General features: G+C 42.9%; 8 protein-coding genes across 8 annotated transcripts; 5 read left to right on the top strand and 3 right to left on the bottom strand.

The window, feature by feature from the left end:
* The first annotated feature begins 162 nt into the window (after positions 1-162).
* Positions 163-2,236, top strand: BDB00DRAFT_836520 (uncharacterized protein). Its single transcript, XM_053124490.1, has 4 exons — positions 163-339; positions 401-516; positions 654-1,597; positions 1,680-2,236. The coding sequence occupies exons 1-4, from the start codon at positions 273-275 to the stop codon at positions 1,909-1,911; spliced, it is 1,359 nt and encodes a 452-aa protein (XP_052976998.1). The 5' UTR covers positions 163-272; the 3' UTR covers positions 1,912-2,236.
* Positions 2,237-2,968: 732 nt separating this feature from the next.
* BDB00DRAFT_836515 (uncharacterized protein) lies at positions 2,969-5,485 on the top strand. Its single transcript, XM_053124489.1, has 6 exons — positions 2,969-3,465; positions 3,602-3,727; positions 3,797-3,896; positions 3,977-4,210; positions 4,305-4,620; positions 4,694-5,485. Exons 1-6 carry the CDS (start codon positions 3,015-3,017, stop codon positions 5,255-5,257), a joined length of 1,791 nt encoding a protein of 596 aa, XP_052976997.1. The 5' UTR covers positions 2,969-3,014; the 3' UTR covers positions 5,258-5,485.
* Positions 5,486-7,133: 1,648 nt separating this feature from the next.
* On the top strand, positions 7,134-9,476 carry BDB00DRAFT_768368 (major facilitator superfamily domain-containing protein; the record flags this gene model as incomplete). Its single annotated transcript, XM_053119735.1, has 8 exons — positions 7,134-7,310; positions 7,413-7,479; positions 7,574-7,975; positions 8,044-8,348; positions 8,427-8,547; positions 8,630-8,695; positions 8,791-8,820; positions 8,923-9,476. The coding sequence occupies 8 exons, from the start codon at positions 7,134-7,136 to the stop codon at positions 9,474-9,476; spliced, it is 1,722 nt and encodes a 573-aa protein (XP_052976996.1).
* Positions 9,477-11,328: 1,852 nt separating this feature from the next.
* BDB00DRAFT_875060 (uncharacterized protein) lies at positions 11,329-14,093 on the top strand (the record flags this gene model as incomplete). The annotated part of the gene is made up of 2 exons (XM_053127293.1): positions 11,329-11,735; positions 11,837-14,093. 2 exons carry the CDS (start codon positions 11,329-11,331, stop codon positions 14,091-14,093), a joined length of 2,664 nt encoding a protein of 887 aa, XP_052976995.1.
* A 73-nt stretch (positions 14,094-14,166) lies between these two features.
* BDB00DRAFT_875059 (mitochondrial inner membrane protein Mitofilin) lies at positions 14,167-16,104 on the bottom strand (the record flags this gene model as incomplete). The annotated part of the gene is made up of 3 exons (XM_053127292.1): positions 14,167-14,211; positions 14,299-15,936; positions 16,045-16,104. The coding sequence occupies 3 exons, from the start codon at positions 16,102-16,104 to the stop codon at positions 14,167-14,169; spliced, it is 1,743 nt and encodes a 580-aa protein (XP_052976994.1).
* A 190-nt stretch (positions 16,105-16,294) lies between these two features.
* Positions 16,295-17,826, bottom strand: BDB00DRAFT_768388 (S-adenosyl-L-methionine-dependent methyltransferase; the record flags this gene model as incomplete). Its single annotated transcript, XM_053119736.1, has 7 exons — positions 16,295-16,524; positions 16,605-16,716; positions 16,791-16,881; positions 17,070-17,125; positions 17,209-17,463; positions 17,542-17,652; positions 17,716-17,826. 7 exons carry the CDS (start codon positions 17,824-17,826, stop codon positions 16,295-16,297), a joined length of 966 nt encoding a protein of 321 aa, XP_052976993.1.
* Positions 17,827-18,867: 1,041 nt separating this feature from the next.
* BDB00DRAFT_836506 (Scd6-like Sm domain-containing protein) lies at positions 18,868-21,228 on the top strand. The gene is made up of 7 exons (XM_053124488.1): positions 18,868-18,949; positions 19,019-19,100; positions 19,213-19,400; positions 19,565-20,356; positions 20,433-20,497; positions 20,575-20,764; positions 20,858-21,228. Exons 1-7 carry the CDS (start codon positions 18,914-18,916, stop codon positions 20,882-20,884), a joined length of 1,380 nt encoding a protein of 459 aa, XP_052976992.1. The 5' UTR covers positions 18,868-18,913; the 3' UTR covers positions 20,885-21,228.
* Position 21,229: 1 nt separating this feature from the next.
* On the bottom strand, positions 21,230-24,130 carry BDB00DRAFT_836503 (permease family-domain-containing protein). Its single transcript, XM_053124487.1, has 10 exons — positions 23,758-24,130; positions 23,443-23,703; positions 23,256-23,351; positions 23,148-23,174; positions 22,795-23,061; positions 22,552-22,711; positions 22,237-22,440; positions 21,992-22,139; positions 21,711-21,909; positions 21,230-21,621 (listed from the first exon to the last, which is right to left on the bottom strand). The coding sequence occupies exons 2-10, from the start codon at positions 23,663-23,665 to the stop codon at positions 21,317-21,319; spliced, it is 1,629 nt and encodes a 542-aa protein (XP_052976991.1). The 5' UTR covers positions 23,666-23,703; positions 23,758-24,130; the 3' UTR covers positions 21,230-21,316.
* Positions 24,131-25,351: the final 1,221 nt, after the last annotated feature.

Below are 25,351 nucleotides of genomic sequence, written 5' to 3'. Positions count from 1 at the left end.
TTTTAGCGAGCCAAAATAAAATAGCGTCTTCCTCTTCCACATCCCAAAATATAAAAGCATATGCACGTACAGACGTGGTATAGCATGATGACGGTAGTGTGAAGCAATCACATGTGTTTCATTTTATCTGTATTGTCAAAAAAAGAACTCGGTTTGATCGTGTTACTTGACATTTCAACACCGGGACCTGCGTGTGGGGTAGCACAAGCTCGAATACATTTTTTAAGAGAATAATTTTTCAACCCTTATTTTAAGCTGGCTTGTGGAGCATAATGGATTCAGATTTCGAACAACTTGCCTCAGCAAAAGGCGTTTCATCAGAACTGTTTCTATGGACCGGTACGCTGATCGTCCTTCAAGAAATGCACTTTTTAACATACTTCGATTGACCTCAAAACAGCTGTAGAGCTCATCAACGGTACCAACTTTGTGCATCCGTTATACGATGACGGCAGAACGAATCAGTCTGAATTAGCCCAGTGTGCGCTAAGGTATCTTCGAACTAGAGCCGCCAAGGTATGGACAGAAAGGGAAAGCAAGAAATCTATACATATATTCATATGCAGACAAGGTGTGAAGCTGGGGTTGGGGGAAAACAACGGCAATAACAAGCAAGCAAGTCTTTTACTGAGTATCTGCAACGCTTATTTTAGGGCGACGTTGAAGCAAAGATCAAACTCAGTACGGTTCTTTTAAACACTACTGCGCTCCACCAGGATAGTCGGGAGGCAGAAATATGGGCGAGAAGTGTCTTTGATCGACGATTATCATCCGCGCTGGCGAATTACATTGAAGGAGTGGAAGACGATCTTTTCGACACAGTTCTCAAACGAGCGGAAGAGGGATCGCCAGCCATGTGTCATCTTGTAGGCCTTGTTCTCTTGGATGGTGTAGGCTTGCCACGAGATGTTGAGCAAGGTGTAGCGTATTTGAAGAAAGCTGCATCCGCAGGACACAACGGAGCTCGTGTGGAGCTGGCGTCGATTCTTGGGGATGCGTTCAAGTATCCCGGAGTTCATGATATCCAAGAGAGTCTATCCTTGTACGAAGAAGCAGCGAGCGACCAAGTCGAGGAAAATAATCTGCGACGTTTAACAGCATCCGATGCTCGAGCTCTCACGGACCTTGCACGGCTACATTATGAAGGTAATGAAGAGGGTGGTGTGCCGCGCGACCGCGAGAAGGCCTATCGCTATGCACGACGGGTCGCCGAGGCAACGGGTGAACAGTACTGCCAGTATATCGTTGGAGACATTTTGCTGCACGACAAAAAGGATGCTCGGCAGGCAATATTCTGGCTGACTCAATCAGGTGAACAAGGATTCCCGCTTGCTATCGAAACGCTGTCACGGGTATACTATGGTGGTCTTCCAAACGCCCGTATCAAGCGAGACTTTGAACAAGCGCACGAATGGTGTCTGAAAGGTGACGATATATGGCCCTCTGGATTGGGATTCTGCCAAACGTGCTTGGGAGATATGTATCGTTCCGGGTTAGGTGTACCCAAAGACCTTATGCGATCATTTGAATACTATCAGAAGGCTGCCAGTCAACAAGATGCCCCACAAAACTATGCGCGATTCATGCTAGGTGAAATGTAAATAGCAAAGAAATAATGGGATTTACAGTTAGAACTGCCATGTAGAAGGAAAAAGATTACTAAGATTACTATGAAACAGGTTCTTCAAAGGTGAAGGATGGCCTCAAAACTCTGCGGTAGCTTCAGAATACTACAAACTGGCAGCAGCAGAAGATTACCAGCCTGCAAAAGAACGGCTGGATCAACTAGCAGCATTGGAAGGACAGAAGAAGGCAGCAAAGGCTGCGAGCGAGGCTGCAGCACGACGGAAACCATGGCAATTCTGGTCCATATTTGGAGGCGGCAGACGAAAACCTGCAGCAACAGTTTAACCTGTCTTTTACTTTCCTTCTTTACCTTGACACATCATATCCGCACTTTTGATTATAGATTATTTTACCTTTCTCATTATCCTTTTGCCCCTCCATGCGCATTTGCAAACTACCGCGCACCATAGCATTTACTTAATAACAGCGCCAGATAATAATATGATACTACCATGATACCCCATCCTCCTTCATATTGGTCATACATCAGAACATAAATTACCCCAAAAAATATGTATTATAAGAGCTCCATTATTACTACTATCGATCTCCTGAATCTTGAAGCGCAAGACATAGTAATAAGATGCTAAGCAGATTACATAATACGTTGCACTGCTGCTTCTGATCCTAACATATAGGTACATGCAAAGATAGTTGCCACTTTTGAAGGCGTCCACTGATTGCTTACAAATGTGCATTGGTGTCTGTTTCTACCCCACAAGGAGTGTCACCTATGTACTGCCTGGTTAGGAAAAAGGTAGTGAATATGTATTAGGTTTGCCATTATATTGACTTGGAAGTCTTGTCATTGCTGTTACGTAAACGAAACAATCGTTTTTTGGCCTGCTAACTTATAGGTCATACAACAGGAAAGTACATAGTGGATCATGAGTACCCTTGTCAGACAAGCACATACCCATATACATATACTCCTGATATGTTGTACTAATTGTCGACCTAAAAGCAACTTTCTACAAGTCGTGCTATGAATATCTACTCACGGTTGCCAGATCTCGCGCTGAATTGTCGACATGCTGTACACTAAATTTAACAAAGAACACCGGTCAAGGATGCCTTTTTATCAGAATACTAATATATTCATGCCAAGCTTATGAATCATCACCAATCTGTAACTACAGGCGATGATAGCGCTGTTATCTCTCCAGTCTCTACAGGCCTTGGAAAAATCCATGGCTAATAATAATAGTCATGACAACGGCACTTGAGAAACAAGCGTGTGTGGTGCCTATAATCAACAATATCAGCGCTCTTGCTCCGCACCTCGTTCTTACACCGTAATTGGATTCTGCCACTACAGAACCCGCAGGCCAGTCTCCGAGGAAAAAAAAATCTTTTTTTTTTTTTGGGACCATAACTTAGTGCCGGCCATGACCAAACCGTTCAACTTCCACCCAAAAAATAATCATAAACGCCAGTACAAACCAAACCTCGATCGCAACCGGATACAAAAGAACGATCGACAAAGCAGTACATACAATCATAATAAACCGAATTCCGATTCTTACCGTCGCAACAACTATAACAACAACAACAACAACAACAATAACAATAAAAATAATTACATTCACAGAAAAGCACCACAATCGAAGCACCAAGTGAATGATCGCGGCCGATCCCAGCCCAACAATCAAGTTTCCCAAGTCAAATTACCGTTGTTCGATAAGAATCGGCTGCAGCAACGGTGGGTATCGGGACAACGAGTGGGTCCTGGTCTCATAAACGGCCAAAACACATGTTTCTTAAATTCGGTCTTGCAGTGTTTGACGTACACGCCACCGCTTGCACAGCACCTACTATCATCCAACCATAAAAAGCAATGTAAGCAGAGACAAAGGTTTCCCTCTCTCTCTCTCTCTCTGTGTGTGTGTGTGTGTGTGTGAAAGTGATATAGCATACACACATCAAAGCAGCGATATTGATAGATCGAAATGGTATTGTTATGTCCCTTATAAAGGCAAGATGGCAGGCTATTGTGCTCTTTGTGCCATGGAAACCCACGTCTACCGAGTTTTCAAAGAGGCTAAAGGCGGCGTGCGTGGGGCAGCAATATTACCAAAGTACTTTACTGCCAACCTTCAAGGTATATGTTTCTTCTGTACCGGATAAGGATAGGAGCGGGTAAAGTAGTTTACTCAACATCATGGTGTAGCTCTCTCTCGAACACTCAGACTGCGTCGACAGGAAGATTCGCACGAATTTTTAATGTTTTTGTTTACTGCATTCCAAAAATCGTTACTGAATGGATTAGGGTAAGTGAGGGGTGTATAAAAGGGTTGCCCTGGTAGAGCATAAGCTAATGTTTGAGGATTGACGATTAATATATTACCAGCAAAGTGAGTCCCAAGGTGGAGGAATCAACTATGCTACATGGCATCTTTGGAGGTCGTGTCCAATCCCAAGTCCGCTGTCACAGCTGTCAAGCAAAATCCAATACATACGAAGCATTTCTTGATCTAAGTGTCGACATCCATCGCGCATCGTCTTTGGATAAGGCATTAAGCAATTTCGTAAAGGCGGATCTGATTGGTGGCCGGGATCCAGATAGCAAATACAATTGTGAAAGGTTCGTTCTTGTGTGAGATGTTGATGTTTCTGGTATTGAATGACTTTATTAAATCAGTGTTTCTCTTTTCCCTTCTCGCCTATGCATATATCAGTTGCAACCAGAAAGTCAATGCTGGCAAGCAAGTGACTATACGCGATCTACCAATGATGCTGGCCGTTCATTTGAAGCGGTTCACTTTTGATTTGCAACGTGGATATATGCGAAAAGTTTCGGATCGGATACAATATCCGGAAGTGCTTGACATGGCACCGTACGTCAGTGCTGAGGAGAGGAAAAAGATCCAAGGCAAATCGAAATATCGATTGTATGGTGTATTAGTGCATTTGGGTGGCAGTTGCAACTCTGGACATTACTACGCTTATGTAAAGAATTCGGATGGACAGTGGTACCAGATGGATGATGAAATGGTAAGCTCACTTTGTTTTCATTTCATACTTTATATGAAGCGTGAGATGTCCTTACCATGTACTCTGTATGCAGGTCGAAAAAGCTTCGTTGAAGGAAGTTCTTTCCCAGCAGGCGTATATGCTTTTCTATGCGCGAGAATCGGTCTCTTCATCTCCATCACCGAACAACTCAAAAAATGTCCAAGACAGCACGAAGCAAGCCAGTTCAGCAGAAAAACTTGAACAGGTGTTGCCGAAGAAGAAGGATGTGGAAGAACCAACCCAAACGCTGGAGGGCAGCGTCCTAGGAAAGCGAAAAGACAGCGACGATTCAAGGGATTCATCGTCCGACTCATCACCCATTAAACATACCAAGAAAACGGCAAGCAGCAACAAGGACGATGACGATGATATGGTATGTGACCGTCATCAATCTTGGTATGTACGGTCAACGGATCTGCCTTTCAGATCGCTTCGCGGAAATTTGTCTCCGCCCACCTTCAGTGCCGCAATCAGTGATCCAAGTGCTTGGACTGTTCGATCTGCTGGTAATGACCTAGTAGCCAAGCAGGATGAGCAGGAGAACCCGAATAAAACGACTATTGGCACCAAATACCAGAGGAGGCTTGTTCCATGGACTGTTTCGGACGGTCGGTAAAGTTTACCCTTGGATTCCTCACCCTCGAACATTGCACTCCATCTATCATTCATCGTGATGTACATATGCATTCTCCCGCATCTCCCCTTGCCAAGTCGTTAATCATTCTATCTTTGTTCATTTGTCTCCAATCCCTTCTTCTTAACGAATTCGCTTTCCACTCATTCAAAGTAGTTCTATTATCTATTTCATAGATCAAAATTAAAAACGTATTCTCAAACGTTCTGGACTTTTTTCCATTTTGCCCTTCATAATTGCTATTACAGTGCATACACACCATCACCGTTTTTGGGAGATCCACCAAAATTGCCGCTCACCGGGATCGTCGCCGAAATTAAGATTTTGATCCCGAAAATCGACATTTTGACATGTAACGCCATTCTTCCGGGCTCGTGTAACTATGTACAGTACACCCAACGCCATTTTCACCACAGTACAATGTCATTCGATGATGACTTGTATAGATTTAAATGTCCATCAACGTAAGTAACTTGCATATAAAAAGTTTCACCACTTAATCAATCCTTGTAGCAATTTATATGAGACAAATTTAACACGAGAAAAGAAGGTAATGGGTGGAGCAGCAACTGTACCTACATCGCGTCGCGCAAATAACCCCCCGGATTTGGTGAGGAAAAATGAAAGTAGTCAACAGGATGAGCTAACTAACGTTATCTGACTGACCAAAGAGGGAATTATTGCCCGACCACAGTACCGGGAACAAACGAAGTAAAAATGAGCATCCACAAATTTACCCGAAGATCGAGAAGAAACACAGACGTCTTAAGTGTTTGATATCAATCTATTCTATTAAATCTAATTTTTCACACCTTTTCTCAAGATTATGAAACTCTGCAAATGACAATTACGTTCTTCAAAGCCGCCTTCATTGAGAAAAAGATCTTTCATCTTATTGAACTTCAATCTCGACCAGTTTATCGAGGAAGCAAAATACACAAGAGGTACAATGAGAGTAATTGATCGATTGCGCAAGTAATCATATGACGTTTTTATGGTGCTGCATGCTTCTATCCGTCTTTTACGTGTTTAGTATTGTTGTACCTGAACGTCGGTATGAGTTGAAAATGAAATTGACATTTTTCCGCGACTTTGTACTTTCCATCGAAATTTTATTCACTTAAACATGAAACACACTAGAAACTCTCATTAGACGAACAGTCGGCATCAAATTTTTCTCTTAGCCTCCTTATACACCTGAGAAGTATATAATGCACAAATAGGTGTACACAAGTACTCTGATGTTTAGACTACAGTCGACTTGATTCACGATAGATCACGATGGTTTCCAAAAGCGGTAGAACGATCCCTGCGTGTTTGGTGTTTTCTTTCAAGTGTTACAAACAGGATTTAAGAGCAGATGATCTGTAGCACATGAATCCGTTTTAAGTCCACACATTCGGATTACTATGCTTTGTTGTTATCAGATCGAAAAAGTCTTTTATATTTTCAATCTCCTTTCCATTGCTAATAAGTATCATACTACATAGCAATGGTTACGTATAAATACTTGAGCTACATACTACCGCAACCAGCTGCATCGAGCTCTTTACTCCCCTCTGTTCTTCATATCATTCTATTAGCCGAACATGATCGACTCAGATCGAACTTTGCCCGGCGTTAAGAAGATTGAGCTAATTCAGCTCTTGCGTAGTCGATGGGATCTCGCTATAATGTTTGGCGGGTATGTACGTAGTAACCTTGTATCAAGGTCCTTCCGTAAATCCGCACGTATATTTAGCTTTGCTTATATATTTCTTTTTACTTGTCCAGTTTACTGCTAATGAATTTCGGTAGCGGTTGGGAAGGCTACACTACAAATTCCGCAACAACAACGGTGGCTTCCGTATTTAATTCGATGAATCTCGTCAGTGTCATCAGCGTTACAACCTCAATTATACGGGTGGTGCTGTTTCCGGTCTTTTCAAGACTGTCAGATCTTTTGGGAAGAACCGAAGTTTACTCGTTCTCGGCTGTGTTCCATATTGTTTCGTTTGTTATTCTCGCTCTAGCGCAAAACTTTGATACGATTGTGGTAGAGTAAAACTATTCTTGAGGTTTCATACATCATACACAACATGAATACACACGTCAATTATTAACTAGATGTCTATTGAAACTACAATTACGTATATAGGGAGGCAGAGTTATTAGCTCGATTGGTGATGTTGGCCTTCGTATCATGGGCTTCGCACTTATTGGAGGTTTGTCATAGTAAAAAGCGCAGTTAGCGAAATATCACATAAATCTTATATACATACATACATTTGCAAATGCCGTACATAATTATTCACGTAGACATGACTAGCAAGCTCAATCGAGGTTTATTTCACGGTCTTTACCAAGTCCCATTATTAATCAATTTCTTCGTGCCACCGCTTGTGGTCGAGGAATTGGTCAAAAAGCAAAACAACTGGCGCTGGGCATATGGTCATCTTCCTTTTGTCCTACTTGTCTGTGAAATACCATTTATGGTAATTGCATGGAAACTGCAAATGAGAATGCGCAAGCATTCCATGTGGTTGGAATACAAGCAAGAACGACGGGAACACGAAGGTCAACGTCCCAGCATTTTTGAATTTGTAAAGAAATGCTTGGTGCTTATCGATATTGTTGGTTGTACTCTCCTTGTTGGTGCACTTGCTATGACACTATTACCTTTCAATCTCTCCAAATCAGTTTGGGGTGGATGGGCTACTGGTATGTAAGAAATGAAAAAAAAAAGTATTTCTGAAACCATCATCTTAATTCTTCTACAATTTTACAAGCAAAGACTTTGGGCACATTGTGCGGTGGTGTTGGCGCATGGATTCTGTTTGCGGTTTGGGAATTAAAGTTCGCCTCTCAACCTTTGATCCCAAGTAACCGTTGGCCAAATCGAACTCCTCTGTATGGTGCAATTGCTGCTGCCATTATCACGCTCGTTTCATCGCTCAACTGGACATACTTTTTCTCGTTTATCCAAGTAACACGTAGAGCCAGTATTACTCGTGCGACCTATATTCGGAATGGCTATCGTGTAGCCTATACCATTACCCAGCCTATTGTTGGTTTCTTAATGATGAAAACCAAGGTATATACATACACAAGTTACTAGCGTAAATGCCAATAATCAACTGATACGCAAAATACTAATAATAAATTAAAAAAGGTCTGGCGTCCGTTTGTATGGGGTGGTATGGCCTTGTTTATTCTCGGTGTAGGGTTGATGATTCCAGCAAGACAGCCTGACCAGCCTGATGGCTTCATGGTGATGACTCAAGTTATTTCGGGTACGCAGAAAGCATAACGTTATTATATATTGCCATTATTCTACAATAATTCTCTCAGTTTGCTAATTTTTACTACCGCCAGGTATAGGTGCAGGTGCAATCGATATTCCAATTATAGTCGCTTTACAATCTGCTGTGCCTCATAACGGTTAGTTCTAAAAACCTGCAAAGAAGTATGTGCTTTATATTACGTGTGAATACTCGGACTTACATATTTGCACTTGTAACGGTACTTTATGTTAGATCTTGCTATGGTCACCGCTCTTTTCCAAGGTATCTATTTCATGTTTTCACTTCTTTATTTTATTGTTATATGATTCGCAATATACACTTTGACATAATATCCAATAACCAACACTATTTAACTACATGTAGCGTTGGGCACAATCGGCGGAGCTGTTGGTTCTACAATTTCGGGTGCTGTCTGGAATAATATTCTTCCTGACGAGCTTTCAAAGCACGTCCCTGGTGAATTCGATCTTCAGAAAGCAGCTGGTAGCTACTTGTACGTCTTCGAGATGCCTGAGGATCAGTACACTGGTGCTGTTGTTGCGTATGGAAACGCACAAAAAATTCTTTCCATCGTCGCTGTCTGTCTGACCATCTTTGCGTTTGCGTTTACTCTGCCTATGAAAAGCTTCGGTTTGGATGAAGCCATTGATCGCCATTTCCACAGAAACCAGGATACTGCCGATGGTTTGTATTTTTATAGCTGTCGAGATTTATGCGTACACGTCTATGATTACTCATATCTAAGCGCGTATATAGGCGAGAACAATATTGATGATGTCAAATACCAGGACACAGTGGATGAAAGATGTCAAAATGAAACCAACAAGGGTGATATCCGACAAGACATTTACAAGACGGGTTCACATACTGAGGTGCCCAATGAACAGCGTGCCGTAGTGACTTCTGAAAAGATTTAACCAGTTTCCTGTCTGCTGGCGGGTCTTTTTTTTTTGTACAAAAGTATTATTATCGTTGTTTACATAGTTATAACATAGATAAAAACCCTACAACCAAAGCTATAATTTATATATATCACATATCCAAGCTTAAACGGTTTATGTATGTATATTAATTGATGTATCTATCAACATAGTAGAATTTACATCAATATAAAAGGAGTAGCAGCCTTTTGAAAAAGTGCAAAAACTGGAATGGTGGTAGCGTAAAAATTATATGGATATGTCTTCTTCAACGCACTGGTCCCTAGAATTGAACATTGAAACTTCTTGTGGCTTGTATAACATCTAATGCAAATATTAAGGTCGAACAAATAAAAGTAGTATGTTGGGCACAGCAGCTGATATGATACGTTAAGTCATTGTACATATCAGGCATACAATGTATTTCTTAGGTATAAGAGACTCTAGCAACATACATTGAAATTGCTTGCGTCTACGTAAAGAGCTGATACATTTAGACGAGGTAAAGTTGTGCGTACTTGTAAGGCACAAAGACCTCGAAAGTTGCTTGTCAGTAATCACGCCAAGGCTCGCATTGGAGCGGGTACCTGTGTTCTTGCAGTACTCTGTCAATCAATCATTTATCCAATTTTCTGCACTGTTGTACGTGCATACGGCCGTACTTGAAGGGGGCATCATATGATCGATGATAATTTTCCGACTATAAATGGTTATGCTTCTGCCGTACTATAAAATAAAGTAATGCATTGCTATCATTATCTTCATCTGCTATCATCAGTAAAGTGAGCCAATAATAATCATCCGATTACATATGCAACAGTACTCTGTGTACATCTTGTGCCACACGGCTATTTTCTATCCAACCATCACGCTCTCACGCCAATACATTTGTGTTTGCTTATGTATATGACTGACTTTTAGTACACTAATTTGATTTATGAATTTCTTTTTGCTTGGGGGCTTTTAAGTTATGAATGATTGATGTTGGGAGGGGCAGAAAACCTGGCATGACATGAAATAGTAGAATTAACATAAACGTGACCACTACACATATGTTAAAACAGTAGACAGCTTTTTTATCATTTTTTTCTAGAGAGTGTGTCAGTGAAGAGAAAAAATCGAATCTGTTTGATAAACAAACTAATGTATTGTTTTCGGGTCGAAGTGATATATACTACATATGTACATAGTACCACCTTATTGTTATACATGCTAGCTACTGGATGACGCTGTTCCTCAATCACGGTGGTTCTAAATGAAATCTTCTAGTTCATTGTTAAAGCTTAAATTATGCAAAAAGAGTTGCTTTTTGAAAGAAGTGAAGAGTAGTTTAACTGTTTACATTTTTAAAATGCTTATGCGTCAAGACAATAGTGTTGCGCGCAATATTGCCGAATACGTAACCGTTTTCAAACAGTTCCATAGGGCAATAACGTAACGGTGCGCACCGTGCGCATGTGACACTCTAAAGTGCTGTTGTTTGTTGCGCCATAGTACCACTCTAAAGGTGGGCAAGAACACGTGCATCTGTGCATTTAGTATTTGGAAACATTCGTTGCCGCATTCAGTTTAGTGCATTCTCTATATGAAGCCGGTCGATCATCAGTACTAATGAACTTGGGTGATTCGGATATGGCTATACTCTGCACAAAGAACAGTGACCATTCCTTCAGCTCTTTATAGTTAATATCACGTTACAACATATATAAAAAGCTGGTGAGAACTGCTTGTTGCAATGACGCATGCACCCTGACTTTTGAGTTACCTTCTTATTTTTTGTTGGGTTGTTGACAAAACCGACGCGTTCGCTTAATTTTTCTATCTTTTGCACCTCTTTTTCTTTTTCTAAATGAATACACCACCCGCAGCTGCATACCAGATTCTTGACATCCGTGCTCCTATTTCCACGGAAGCATTAAAACTACCCGCGCACCAAGAGTACCCTGGCCCTAGCAACGATGAAGACATTCGCAAGAAGCCCCCCACGCCTCCAGCATCGACTGACCATTCATTAGATGCTTTCAACGGTGACGACCTTGTAGACACTATTTTAGAATCCCTGGATAAACCGGCCGGGAGCAAGTCCATTCCAACCTTTGTTCTGTACGACACGCGTGGATTGCAACTATTTGATGAAATTACACATTTAGACGACTATTATCTCACGAATGCAGAAATGGGGATATTAAAAGAGCGGGCTGATCAGCTTGCAGCCCGATTACACGATGGCAGTGTGATTATTGAACTTGGGGCAGGGTATGCATTCTGTAGATACACTATGCGTAATGGCGCTTAAATTTGCATTAAATCACATAAGCTCACGATGATGAAACTGTTTTTTCTTATTCCAACTCCAGATCACTCCGCAAAACGTCATTGATTCTCGAAGCTATCGAGCGACAAAAGCTCAAAGTTACCTACTATGCCCTGGACCTGGACCAACATGAGCTGGAACGGTCGTTAGGCTCTCTTGGCGACTTCACTTATGTTCGCCTCATGGGTCTACTAGGAACATACGATCAAGGTATTCCATGGTTGAGCCAACAATTTGCTTCTGCCGATCCTCCTATACACAAAATGATCCTTTGGTTGGGAAGCTCTATTGGCAACCAAAACAGACGCGAGTCAGCCATGTTTCTCCACCGCCTCCAACAAATGTGTCTGCAACCCGGAGATTTCCTCTTGGTTGGCTTGGACAAGCGCAAGGATCCAGCCAAAATCAAAACTGCCTACGACGACTCACTTGGCACTACCAGGGAATTTATCATGAACGGTCTGGACCACATCAATGTCATTTTGAGTCAAACACTCTTTGACCGTTCCAAGTTTGATTACGACTCTCGCTACCAGTCGGATCTTGGTCGACACGTCGCACATTACAGGGCGCGTGAGAATATCGTGCTGACCTATCAGCGTCGCGCAGGCGATCAGCTGCGCATTCCAGTAGAAAAAGATGAGCTCATTCATGTCGAATACTCGTACAAATATTCGGACGAGGAAATTACCCATATGCTAAGCGCTGCACAGTTGGACAAAGCCGAAGATTGGTCAAACAAGGAAACACCGTATGTGTTAGTCTTAGCCGAGTGTCGAGCGTTCAAGTTCGATTGCGACAGGTCGGGTGCCCGCGAGACGCTCTATCCCACACGCACCGCAAAGCGCACTGAGCAGGATGCCAACTGCGTGTCCTGCATGGCTGATTACACTACAGAATATTTTCATGCAGACAAGGAGGGAAGCTCAGCAAGCCTGGCACATATCGTTGGAAGCGCGCACTGGCCGGAGTATGTGCCTTCGCTCCATGAATGGCAGCAGCTCTGGCGATCCTGGGATACCGTCACCAACACCATGATGGATCAACAAACTATGTTATTTGAACGTCCAATTGCCTTACGCCACCCGTTCATTTTCTATCTTGGACATATTCCGGTATTTCTCGACATGCTGCTTACGCGAAGTAATGTGGACGGAGCAAGTTATACCGAGCCGACAAACTTCTTGAAAATTTTCGAACGCGGTATTGACCCCGATATGGAAGATCCTACGCGGTGCAACCCACATTCGAAGGTGCCAACACGGGATGAAGATTGGCCGTCCAGCCAATCCATCTTGCTATATCAGCAGAAGGTCCGCAATCGCCTCCAAAGCTTGCTGCTCGAATGGGAGGCCGAAGACTACAGCGCATCGAAAAGGCAACAGCGCAGACGCGCAGCGCGTGTGGTGTGGATGTGCTTTGAGCATGAGGCAATGCACCTCGAAACGCTCCTGTATATGCTTATTCAGAGCCCCAATATCCTTCCACCAGCAAGCGTGGCCACAGTTCCTTGGAAAATGGCAGCAAAATCAGAGCTTTATGCTTCAGCACGCAAGTCTCAACCGAGATGTCTCGATGCAGCACCACTCATTTCTGTACCTGAAGCAGATGTCACTATAGGCCATGACGACGACGAGGACGCCGATTTCAATGCTTCAGACGAGCCTGTCGAGTTTGGATGGGATAACGAACATCCGAAACGTCAGGCACACGTTGACGCGTTTTCCATCCAAAGCAGACCGGTGACTAATGGCGAATATCTTGCATTTCTAAAGGAAATCAGCAGCGACGACTGGCCAGTATCGTGGGTACGCATGGATGATGGTGGTATCGGCGTGCGTACGTCGTTCGGCACGTGTTCCTTTGACGATTCGATCAACTGGCCTGTTCAGGTCAACTATTACCAAGGTAGCAAGTACGCTGAGCATCGTCGTATGCGTTTGCCGACAGAAGCAGAAATGCTACGCTTTAGAGAGTGTATGAGCAACAGCAGCAACAAGAAGATACCAAACATTGGGTTCCAGCAGTGGCATCCGACAGACGTGTCCAATGACCAAGTGCATACGCTAGGCGACGTTTGGGAGTGGACAGCAACGACCCTGGACCGCTATCCTGGATTTAAGCCGTCCAAATTGTATCCTGGTTTTTCGGCCGACTTTTTTGATGGCAAGCATCATGTTGTCCTCGGTGGTAGCTGGGCAACTCATCCTCGCATTGCTGAGCGCTGGTCTGTTAGAAACTGGTATCAAGCTGGTTACCCTTACGTCTTCGCCGGATTCCGCTGCTGCTCTAATGTGTAGACAGTCTTCTCTTTTTTTTCCTGCTTTTTTTATGAATCAGATGCGTTTTTATTTTTGAGATGTTGTTTTAGTTCTAAGCTTCCAATAAGCTGTTCAAGATAGTTTGTGTTTCCGCAACCTACACATATAAGTTTTTTCTTTCAGTCAGTACAAACCGTATACAATAAACGGATGACTTTAAGCTATTGTCACTTTGCTACATTACCTCTAATACTTGTTGAATTTCCAAGTGGCGTCGAGCAGCTAGGATCCAGTCTTGTGCCAATCGCTTCGGCCAACCCTTCAATTGGTTAAGTTCACGCGCTGCGTCTTCCAGGTCGCCGTTCTTCAAGTGATAGCCTGATCGTGCAAGGATAGCCTCGACATCACCGCCTTCGACCAAACCCTCCTTCCGGAACATCAAGTGTGCCAAGATCATACTAATGATATGTGATCCAAAGCCACCATCCTCAGGCACGAGAGCAACGCGTCGGACTTCGTCTGCAACAATTTCAAAGCGTGTTGTCAAGTCGCCCATGGACTCGACACCTTCCTCAGCAACTTCGCGGGGGATAGATGACAGGACAACCTGGAGTAGTTCATTATATTTGGCGCTGTTCTTGAATGCCTCGAGTTCGTCGACGAAGGATGCCTTGTGTACGCGAGTAATGACGTCGTGAAGCGCGCCAAACGTGACACGCATCAAGTGGGACTGCCGTGATCTGTCCAAGTTGGCGGCATTATCGAGAGATTGCTTTTCAAGAGCAGTGAATCGAGCGTTGATCAATTCGAGTTTGCCTAAGCGGCTAGCGCGTTCCTTTTCAACAAGGTACTTGACTTCGCGAATAAATCGTCGCTTCATTTCTTCGCTCTGTTGCAAAAGAGCCTGGGAACGTTCAGAGTCTAATTGAGTTTTTTGTGAATCGAGTTCCTTGGCCAACAAGGTAGCGAACGTTTTCTTCATTTCGGTGCGAGCCTCCTCGAACTCTTTGACAAGCTCGGTCTGCTTGGCACCAACACGACGAGCAGTTTCGACGTGTGACGATTGAAGGACATCTGCAGCTTCGTTTCGGTATTTTTCCAAGCCGGCTTCCACCTGCTTGCTCTTTTGCTGCAACAGCACCAACGAGTTGAGGACGGCAGCCTGTTCCGTATCCAACTCGCTGTAACGTTTGCTGAGTGCTTCAAGCTGATCCTCAGCTTCCTTCATAACCTCTCGACCCTTGCTAGACATGCCCGTATCGTTCAAGATCGTAGCAAGCTCGTTAAGCAGCGTCGACAGTTCGCGGACAACCGTATTGTTGGTCTTGATGCTCTTCAAGACAATGGGTGCAGGCTTTTCAATAGCAGCCTCGACAACAGGTGTCGAGTCTTTTTTGTCGGTAGAAACGCTGGCTTTACCCGACTGAATTTCGACCTTTTTCTTAGGTGCCTCTTCTTTAACCTTTACTTCTTCAATGGCACTGACAGGTGATGATGTCTGCAGTTTAGGTGTTTCCTTTTGACCGGCCAATTTCTGATATGTGTCGTTGGCGTAATCGTATGCACCCATAGCAGCGTCGCGAGCTTGGTTGCTGTACTCTTGTGCTTTAGCGCCATATCCTTCGGCTTGTTGTTTCCAGGTCGTGGCTTGCTTTTGGTAGTTCGTAAGCTCTTCGTTTATTTTGAGATCTTCAAAAAACTCGACAGATTCCTTGCCACCAGGAACGTATGAAACGAATGTGTCGCGGAATGCTTTGTCAGTCGTAGCATAGTAGACAGCGCCTCCGTATGTAGCTGCACCGACGACTGTGACGCCAACTAACTTGCCACCAATGGAGCCCTTGCGAACTTCAGTAGTATTGGAGGTTGTGCTGGCATGTCGCTGGAACAAGCACAATAAAACAAATTAATTGCCAAACTTTTCAATAGAAAATGGACAGAATTTAACTTGTTTAAGTCTAAGAACCATCACATTTCGAAGCAATTGTACCTTTGCGGCTGCGAATGCTCGGTTGACAGAGCCCTTGTACAGCCTTGAGGCTCTCAGCATTTTACTGTTAGGGTTAAGGGTTATGAAGGAAAGACGCGAGCTGATATTACTCCCCCGGCTTGTGGTCTTGTTTGGGTCTCAGCAGAAAAAATTGGCTGGGTTGCCCTTTTCAGCCAATGGTAGCGAACTAAAAGGTTGCCATTGCAATTTATATATAAAAGTTATGGATTTTTTAAAATATCAACAAAGCTCATTGGAAACCAACAGGCTTTTCTTTCGTAGCATCATTTTCCTTTGCAAATGACATCACTTTGTAGATTCTTCCCATCATAGCAGGGTCAAGCAAACGTTGGAAACCTTTGACGAGACTTGTCCGGCTTTCTGATGTCTTAGCGTTCTTCAAAAGCATCTCCAGTCGCGTTTGGATGCCCAGTGATTGTAAAAATTTGGATTGGGTTACTGGGCCATGCGTTGTGATATCTGTTAAACAATCATTAGTAAGCAGCGCTGTATCATTCTGATGAAAAACGAGGGCATCCACTCATCGCTATCAAGCTTACCAGGATATTTGCTGCCCATAGCAAGCTTCAAAGCAGCGAAATCTACATCAACACTTAAATCGGCACTGCCTGGATCGCTCATAGGATGGACGATTTGGTGCTTCTTGATAGCCTACGATTCAACCTCGGTAGTTAGCTCACTCCACTGAGAGAAACTGTAAATCAACCAATCCATTTCCTACATACTCTGAGTGTGTCGCCTTGGGCATAGTCTTGACCGTAATCGATAACTAAACCAGTGCCTCCTCCTCTGCTTATCAAGTCAGCCAGGCTCTGGCTCGTATACCAAGAGTCAGGAGAGAGCTCAACTCGATCTCCAACCTTATATTCTGCATACAGCGTGTTTTCATCCATGAATGCTTTGCTTGCTGTAGTTGGGTTAGGTGCCAGCACTATCCGGAAATTATGCTCTCTACAATCCAAATTAGATGGTGCCATTTCTTCGTGATTTGAAAAGAGCCTTACGTTTCATCTGTATCATCAAAATCGACCAATAGTTCCCTCCACCCATCTTTGGTTTTCTATATGAATATAGATTGGAGAATTTTCAAAATTTGATGTGTACAAGTGATGACGAAGAATTCAGTGCAAAAAATTGCCGTACCTCGAAACTGTGTACGGCCAAAGCATCGAAAAATTCATGCGCCATAATGCACGACCATCCTTCTGGAACTACTTCAACACCATCATGCCAAAAGACATCAATGCCATCCGCCCGGGTGGCCTTTTCTACGTTTCCCTCCACATCATCCGCGTTTTTGGTCAATGCAGACCGCTGTATTTTTCGCAATCCAGGACTAGCCTCTACTAAATGAATCCCTGTGATGGTCTCGTAGAAATATGGAAACTGTGCCAATGTCTGTATGTCAAAATATGAAGAGTTAGAGAGATCTTTCCATTTCTTTGAAAAGCTTCGATGTTATACAAGATACTTTACGCGTAGCATATCACTCATCAGTGTTCCGCGCCCAGGTCCAAGCTCTACGAGTTGAGTTTTCTTGGGTTTGCCGAGTCGCATCCATTCTGTCAAGTACCAAATACCAGTCATCTATATGTGTGGCACGTTTTGTTTAACAGCGTTTTTCTAAAATAATTTCATGCTACTATTTACCTCACCAAACAACTGACTGATCTCGGGCGACGTAATGAAATCACCTTGGGTACCAAACACATCTTTATCCATATAATATCCACTTAACGGATTCACGAGGACTTGACGCATATAGTGTGCTGTTGTTATTGGACCCGTAACCTAGAATCAAAGTTAACAATGGTGTTGCATACAGTAAATTGGAGAGATCGCCCTGAGCGATCGCTTTCCTATTTATCCCCGTACTTTAATAGAATCGCGTAGATGCTTTGCTAACGGGGAATATGGTTCTTTGTTATGTGGAGTCGTGTACCATCGTTGAGATCGACAGGCATTACGAGCTGTCAAGTTGAGCAGCTGACGCGAACGTGTTAGAAACACCATTGTTTGCTTTTATATGGGAAGTTCAAGCAAAGAACATAGTCGCTTCGGAGTGAGTGAAATATTTGTTTTTATCGGAAATGGTGGCCATGTTGATATCTTCGTTCGCATACATTTTGCGCGCAAGAATTTTTTGACATCTAGCGATCATTTTTCGATCACTGTAATAGTATCACTTTGAACCAAAGGTTTGATACACAACTGCCGATCGATCATTTCATAACAATATATGTATACAACAGCGGTCAATTGTTGTGGCTGTCGATGGCTTTTTGAGCTTAACTCGTTGTAGTAGGCGTTTGAATGTGAGGCGATTGTTAAAGATCCCATGAATTATGTTCTCGTATATAAAAGTATCAACGAAAGGGTTAAATAGATTATCTTGCTAACCTGAATGCAATTGATGTGATATAGATATGAATCGGTAGTGCCTAACTGCCTGTCTATAAAGTGCTGATGCCGGATATTGGCATCAATGTCACTAGTCAGCCAGCAGGAATGCTCGAAACTATAAAGGAAGGTGGTCAGGGCATCGTAGCAATTATTACACAAATCCATATCATCAGCGTCTTGGTAGTACAATATCCTCACGTCAACACGAAAGAAACCTCCATTGATGACACATCAATTATCCGAGTGACGGTGTATGCTGTTCAAGTCTCACAGTAAGCAATTATGGGTGTGCTTGCTCATACAATCAAGAGCAGTAGCATTAATTGGTCGCAAGAAAGAAGGGATAAATAAAATCTGAGATTCAATAGGCGTCATCGTCATATATATAGCGAACAGGTGCTCCCAACAACAACACTTTGCCCTCTTTAACTTTTCAGAATCCAATATGAGCGGACAAAACTTCATTGGGTCAAAGATTTCGGCAAGTATCCATTTCTAAACACGACCTATTCACACCACGCGTGCGATTACTTACACACACTTTTTACAGCTTACGAGCAATAGCGACATTCGGTATGAGGGTACACTCCACAGTTTGAACACGGAAGAATCCACGGTTGCGTTAGAACAAGGTCAGCAAGCAAGCCATCTCTCCTCCTTCTCCCTTGTCATAAACATCCTACTTTCTTACTTTTGTGAACGCTTCTATACATGATTCTGACGCACCGAGCTTTTCTTACGTAGTGCGATCGTTTGGTACTGAAGGTCGACGAGGCAACCCTGAAGAAGAAATCCCACCTTCTGAAAATGTGTTTGAATTCGTCGTGTTTCGTGGATCAGACATTAAAGACTTGAAAATCTTTGAACCACCTGCTAAAGCTGCACCACCACCACCACCCCCGGCCAACGTGCCTAGCGATCCAGCAATTATGGTAAGTTTAGTTCTTTCAGTTTCAATAGTTTGTTTGCTTACGTGCACACGCACACCTATTATTTTAATCCCCTATTGGTCGTTGGTCTTGTTCTACTACCTACACAACCTCCTCACCCCTTTCCATCTTATGTATTGACTGTAAAAAATATATATCGAATGTAGAGCTCGGTTATGAAGGGATACGGTGCCAATGCCGCTATGAATCCTTACATGATGCCTCCTTACCCAGCCATGCAGCAGCAACAGCACCCTCAACAGTACTGGGGTTCGCCAATGTATGGTATGCCTCCACCTATGGGAGGAGCAATTAACCCTGCTATGCAGCAACAGCAACAGCAACAGCAACAGCAACCGCCACTTGGTTCAGCTCCTCTTTCAAACCGCACAATGCCTGGTATGCCTGCTGAACAAACTAGTGCCGCGCCGGTCGGACCACCTTCAGCCCATAATGCTGCTATTGCTGCTGCCCGCGAAGACCAACCAGGAATTGCAGAGAAGCCAAAGAAGGAAGTTGAGCCCAAGAATGCTGAGCACGTTTCAACTGAAACTGCTGTCAAGGCTTTGGAAGAAAGCTTGGATAACTTGGAGATCGTCAAGGATGAAAAGGGGTTGGAAGATGACCAGCGTGCACACCATCAGCAGAATCGCCAACGCCGATACAATAACAACAACAACAACAACTATGGTAATACTGGTCGCGGTGGAGGAGCGCGTCGCCATGACTACAATAATACCAATAACAACACAAACAACAACAATGCTGCCAAGCAACCTATCGAAATCCCCAAGTCTGATTTCGATTTTGAGTCGTCGAACGCCAAGTTTAAGAAGGAAGAGTTGGCAAAGGCGGTTACTAAGAAGACCGTTGAGGAGGAGGAACAGCAAAGCGTGGAGGATCAACAGGAAGATGAGGAAGTGGTCATTCCTCCCTCGGACGAATCGTTCTATGATAAGGTAAATTGCTCTTGGATGGCTTATTTGGAAGACTGTGTAAAATGTGATGCTAATGCTTTTCTTTCTGAACTATCAGGATAAGAGCTTTTTTGATAACATTTCTTGCGAGTCCAAGGAACGCAGCGAGCAAGATCAAAATGGGTATGTTTGTATAACAGTTGGAGAGTAAATGTGAAACTAGGGGATAAGCTATGCTAAATTCTAACGCAACCTTCTAGAATTGATCGTCGGGCCAAGTTCCAAGAGGAACGGAAACTCAACTTGGAAACGTTTGGCGAAGCATCTGTGGATCGCCCGAGATACCGTGGTTTCCGTGGTCGTGGAGGTTACCGGGGCCGTGGTAGTGGAGGTTATCAGCGTGGTGGCGGCGGACGATATGGCGGTTTCCGTGGCAATAACAACCGTGGCGTAAGTAGTGAGAATTAGAATTAGTGGGTTTAAGCATTCATGGTTATTACCGTCGTTATTATGGTCCATTAACCGCTTGGCTGATATGTCTAGAATCTTACTCCTAAGCCATTGGTCTAATTGGATTTCAGCATTGATGGAAACTTTATCATTACATTCCCTTTCTCTCTCTTTTTTTCGTTCTTTCAGGCGCATCAGTTCGCTGTAACGGTCTTTTCTTCTTCTGATGTAACATATTGCACCTGCTTTAGCTTCTGTTGGATTCATTTTTCTCTTCCTTTATTTTCTTTTCTTCTCGTACTTTTTCCATTTCTTTCAAACTTGTTTTCTCCCTCTCTCAATTCAAAACTTTACAGTTGCCACTCAATTCGCTGGAAAATGAAAAGTAGCATGTTGCGTTATTAAATTATCACTTGTGATTGTCACACAAAAGCTTAAAAATGATACAAGCGGCTTTGTAATAGTGTGTGAATAAACGTGTGTGTGAATGCGTGATATAGATAGATTCATTAGGAGGCTAGGTATGAGGTGTATAGAGGACTTTTCTAATTACTATTTTTCATCAGCTACATGTTGTTCTGAAGAGCTTGCGATTGAATCGTTTCGCACTGCTGGAAGTGCACTATTGTTATTATCCTGTTCCTCTTTACCATACTTGTAATAACGGTATTGTCGCTTGATCCACATGCAGTATTCTTTATATCCATCATAACCACGCAATACTTGGTAAAGGATAATCGAAGCAAAAGTGCTTGCCCCCACTGCATCGAGTTGAAAATCATTAATGACGAGTGTCTTTTCCGTCATAACAGCTGCCAAAATAAGCGGAATACCGCCAACAAAGACATTGCGAGGATCTAATTTATGCCAAATAGAACAAAATCCAACAATTGTAAGATTTTTCGCCTCTACCTTGGAGATCCCATATTTAAAAGCAAATGCATACCTGAAAAGTCGATTCTGTTCATAACCCAAACTCGGATACCAGTTATGGCGATCAAAGAGTAAAGAACTAAAGTTGTTCCTCCAAAGACGCCATCAGGAATGCTTCGTACTACTGCACCAAATTTGGAGATAAATCCCACAATAATAGCAGTAATTGCCGCGACGAGGATTACCACTGGCGAGTAGATGCGTGTTACGGACTAATATGCGCATAGGTTAATGGTGAAAAATAATTAATTGATATGGAACCATGCATTTGTGAGGAGAGCAGTATAAACTTACCAAGACACCAATGTTTTCTGCATACGTTGTCAAAGGTGAAGCGCCGACGCATCCTGCCATCAGTGTTGAAATGGCATCGCCAAGATAGGCGCGTCCTAGGTACTTTTCCATGGGCGTTCCAGTCAACGAGCTGATGGCTTTAATATGGCTAATAAGTATAGAGGAATAGATGATATAAATTCAAGACAATGGTAATAGGAATACAGTAATCTCACACCTGACTTGAAACAAACTGGTCGTCTTACCCCATATTTTCTGCTACGATAACAATAACAATCGGTGCAATAGTACTGATTGCTACCTTGTCAAACACAATAGGACCAGAGATAATTGGTCCTCGGACCCAAGCAACAGAAGAGACATCAGAAAAATCGACAGGATATCCAGCTCCAGTGACACCACAGATGATGTGAATTACATAGCCAACAATCAAACCTAGCAGAATTGATCTGCATAAAGTGGTACAAGCGATATTGGCAAGTTACATTAATTACTGTGAGATACGATAGTAATTCACTCGGTAACACACTTAAAAGTTGAAAAACGTAGTGTATACATACACCCGACGGAGCGATGGAAGAGGTGCATAGACAGAAATCAACATGATGGCCAATACGGTTGTCAAAGCCATGTAAAAGTCGAATGGTGTTGCAGTTGCCTGGTTAAACGCAGAGTAGCCCAAATGGAGGCCGATACCTGCGACAACACCACCGGTAACAACTATAGACAAGTGGATGACAGTGATGGAGGGTGAGCAAGCCACTCGTTGCTGATAATCACGGTTAAAGCCTTTCTTTACGTACTCGGAGGCATAAGAAATTCCACCCATTTGTATCCAAACACGATGACCAGCAACGAGATGAACATATAGAGCAGTGCTAGGACGATAATACCGCCTTGAGCGACTGGGATATTTTCATTCATGCCTGTGGTGGATGTGGCCGAATTGTACCCTGTAACGGCAAGGACCGCGCTGATAACAGAGCCAGAACTACCGAGATAAGAGGGTACCCGACCCCCCGTGCATATGAAAAAAATGATAGTCGAGATACCAGAAAAGAAGAGTGAAGCTACAAGATCAGCGCAAGCAGTTCAAGATAATATTTACTTAGTAATGCGTATCGAGCATCCTGCTAATTATGCGGCTTTTACTTACTGTTTGGATCGAACCCCATAGCAATGGCTGTTGCATAATAGTAAAAAAGTCATTTGAGAATTTCTCGCTTATACGCATGTGGCGTCTGCAAAGTCAACTCTTACATACGGATAACTATTGTGCCACTGAACATAGCGAGCGCATGCTGTATACCATAGGCAATGGTATGGAAAACTGTCGGTCGCTCATCAATGTATACAGTTCCTAATCATATGACGATAATAATGGTTGATTTATGAACACATCGAGCGTTGTTTGAATACTAGGAGTGCTAATAGCAGGAAAGAGGAGGTACCTGATCGCTTCAATTTATACCGAGGGAAGTAGTTGACCAAAACATCTTTTAAACCAGCCTTCCAGCCATCTTCGTGGTGCAGCCACGGTAGGCCAGTAAATATTAAGCCCGAAGCGGGCTCTTGTGCAAGCAATTGCTGATGTCGTAGATGAGCATCGCTGTCCAAGGAGGATGATTCCATTGCAACGTCCCAGCTTTCAGTTTTTTCTGGTGTTGCAGACATTTTATTTGGATGGAAGAGGGAAAAGGAGGGTGCAAGGGTAAGGTAGACAAAAGGAGAAGTTATATGGATTGAATATTTATATATTATGCAGGGCTTTTTCTAAAGCAGACGCCTTGTCAATGACGCTTATCTGCCTTTTCTCTTCTCTCTTTTTGTTGATGTCTCTTTTCACACATCAACCACTGATAAGAGAACGTCTCGTGGATAAATTAGGCGGTGTGTACCCAGCAGCAACAGGCAAAATAGAAATATATCTAGCAGAAGCAGTGATGGATTTAATCAAGTGACAGCACGTTTTTGATAACGGCTCTAACTTGAGCTCGATTACAGTGACAAGAGAACAGTTGATAATGCTGAATTTGTGAAGTTTGACCTGCTTATGTTAATCTTTATCATCCTGCTCGCAATACAAATAATCGCGATAGTAGAGGCTTGTTTATTTCACAGATGAGCAAAGAAGATCACCCTTTCATACAATAATTTCAAAACAGAGTTAATGTATGCACTTTGCACAGAAAACAACCGTCGTCAAAAATATGCGCAACCAGCCTCGCATCATAAAAAAAAGAGAACGAAAGAAATGCGTGTATTTATGAAGATTTCAAAGTAATGAAAATCCTATGGGTGAGGTAACACAGAACAATGCCTATCATGGGTATAGGCATGCTTTCCTGCCTCCGTTATCGCCACCGATACTCAAGATAGTCTACAATCTTAGCTCGTCTACCGAGTATGATAATACATCGGGCGCAAAAACGTGTATTTCTAAAATAGGATATGTTGGAGCAGAGCTTACTTTTCTACGTTTAATTCGAATGTAAAAATTGCGTTACAAACAACACCTCAGGTCCAAGATCAATGGTCTGCCTAATAGCATACAGCGGTCCCCCGCTTTTTGCACCCCTACCTTTCGCAAATGCTGCGATTTCTGCAACAATCAGTCCGGTCCTGTCACTAAAAACTTAGTTTTTCCGCAATATGCAACTTGCAAACCTGTTTTTGTTCCATTGCATCTTGTCGAGGTATTTTTCATGCTTAAGTTATAATGCGCAACGTCAAAGTCAGTTGATGGATGTTGCATGTAACCGGGTCCTTTGTGTGTAAGCATAGAAGTAAACTATGTAAAATATTATGATTTGTACACACTAATATTTGATATCCTATATGTATGCACAACGTAGAAGATCACATTTGATAGGTGTTATTATTCATTTTTTATGAGAAGTAACGTATATACGTACAGCATACACTGGGCTGTTCTGATAGAGCGATCACAAGCAAAGGGACCTAAACGTCTTCTTTTCAAGACTCGTGAGAATGTGGAGCGGGCGGGGACAGGGATGTTCGGATAACTAGTTAACCAACTCCTTCAAACTGCTGGCTATTACGCCTGAATGCTCCTCCCAAATTCTATCTTCTTGCTCTGCTGTTAGCTTGTTGAATATTTCAGCCATTAAGTGAAAAAGAAATAGACGGATACTCAAAAACACAAAAGGCAAAGGTTTATTGCTTTCATTGAAACATCTGGACTTTTATATTTAGATTTCTTTGCTAAAACATGCATTTGTGTTTACTGTATCTGTGAACAGTCCAGTGTACAGTATAGCATCTGACTTGAGCTACGGTAAACAAAGAAATGTAGTCGCCCGGTCTTTGCAAATCTTCGATTTCTGCAACAATTTCTGG

This window comes from Zychaea mexicana (genome assembly GCF_025766255.1).
Source record: "Zychaea mexicana strain RSA 1403 chromosome Unknown BDB00scaffold_67, whole genome shotgun sequence".
Lineage (NCBI taxonomy): Eukaryota > Fungi > Mucoromycota > Mucoromycetes > Mucorales > Lichtheimiaceae > Zychaea > Zychaea mexicana.
Note: the sequence above shows the minus strand (reverse complement) of the source record. Positions and strands in the feature narration are given on the sequence as shown.

Excerpts from the sequence above, each read along its gene's own strand:
- BDB00DRAFT_836503 (XM_053124487.1), bottom strand. The coding sequence starts at position 23,665 with ATGTCTGCAACACCAGAAAAAACTGAAAGCTGGGACGTTGCAATGGAA. Across the intron at positions 23,352-23,442 it reads GTATAAATTGAAGCGATCAG|GAACTGTATACATTGATGAG; the intron begins GTACCTCCTCTT and ends TCATATGATTAG. Across the intron at positions 23,175-23,255 it reads CAGTGGCACAATAGTTATCC|CCATTGCTATGGGGTTCGAT; the intron begins GTATGTAAGAGT and ends ATTATGCAACAG.
- BDB00DRAFT_836520 (XM_053124490.1), top strand. The coding sequence starts at position 273 with ATGGATTCAGATTTCGAACAACTTGCCTCAGCAAAAGGCGTTTCATCA. Across the intron at positions 517-653 it reads TTCGAACTAGAGCCGCCAAG|GGCGACGTTGAAGCAAAGAT; the intron begins GTATGGACAGAA and ends CGCTTATTTTAG. Across the intron at positions 1,598-1,679 it reads CGATTCATGCTAGGTGAAAT|GTTCTTCAAAGGTGAAGGAT; the intron begins GTAAATAGCAAA and ends ACTATGAAACAG.
- BDB00DRAFT_836515 (XM_053124489.1), top strand. The coding sequence starts at position 3,015 with ATGACCAAACCGTTCAACTTCCACCCAAAAAATAATCATAAACGCCAG. Across the intron at positions 3,466-3,601 it reads ATCCAACCATAAAAAGCAAT|GCAAGATGGCAGGCTATTGT; the intron begins GTAAGCAGAGAC and ends TCCCTTATAAAG. Across the intron at positions 3,897-3,976 it reads TCGTTACTGAATGGATTAGG|CAAAGTGAGTCCCAAGGTGG; the intron begins GTAAGTGAGGGG and ends ATATATTACCAG.
- BDB00DRAFT_836506 (XM_053124488.1), top strand. The coding sequence starts at position 18,914 with ATGAGCGGACAAAACTTCATTGGGTCAAAGATTTCG. Across the intron at positions 20,357-20,432 it reads ACGAATCGTTCTATGATAAG|GATAAGAGCTTTTTTGATAA; the intron begins GTAAATTGCTCT and ends CTGAACTATCAG. Across the intron at positions 20,765-20,857 it reads GTGGCAATAACAACCGTGGC|AATCTTACTCCTAAGCCATT; the intron begins GTAAGTAGTGAG and ends TGATATGTCTAG.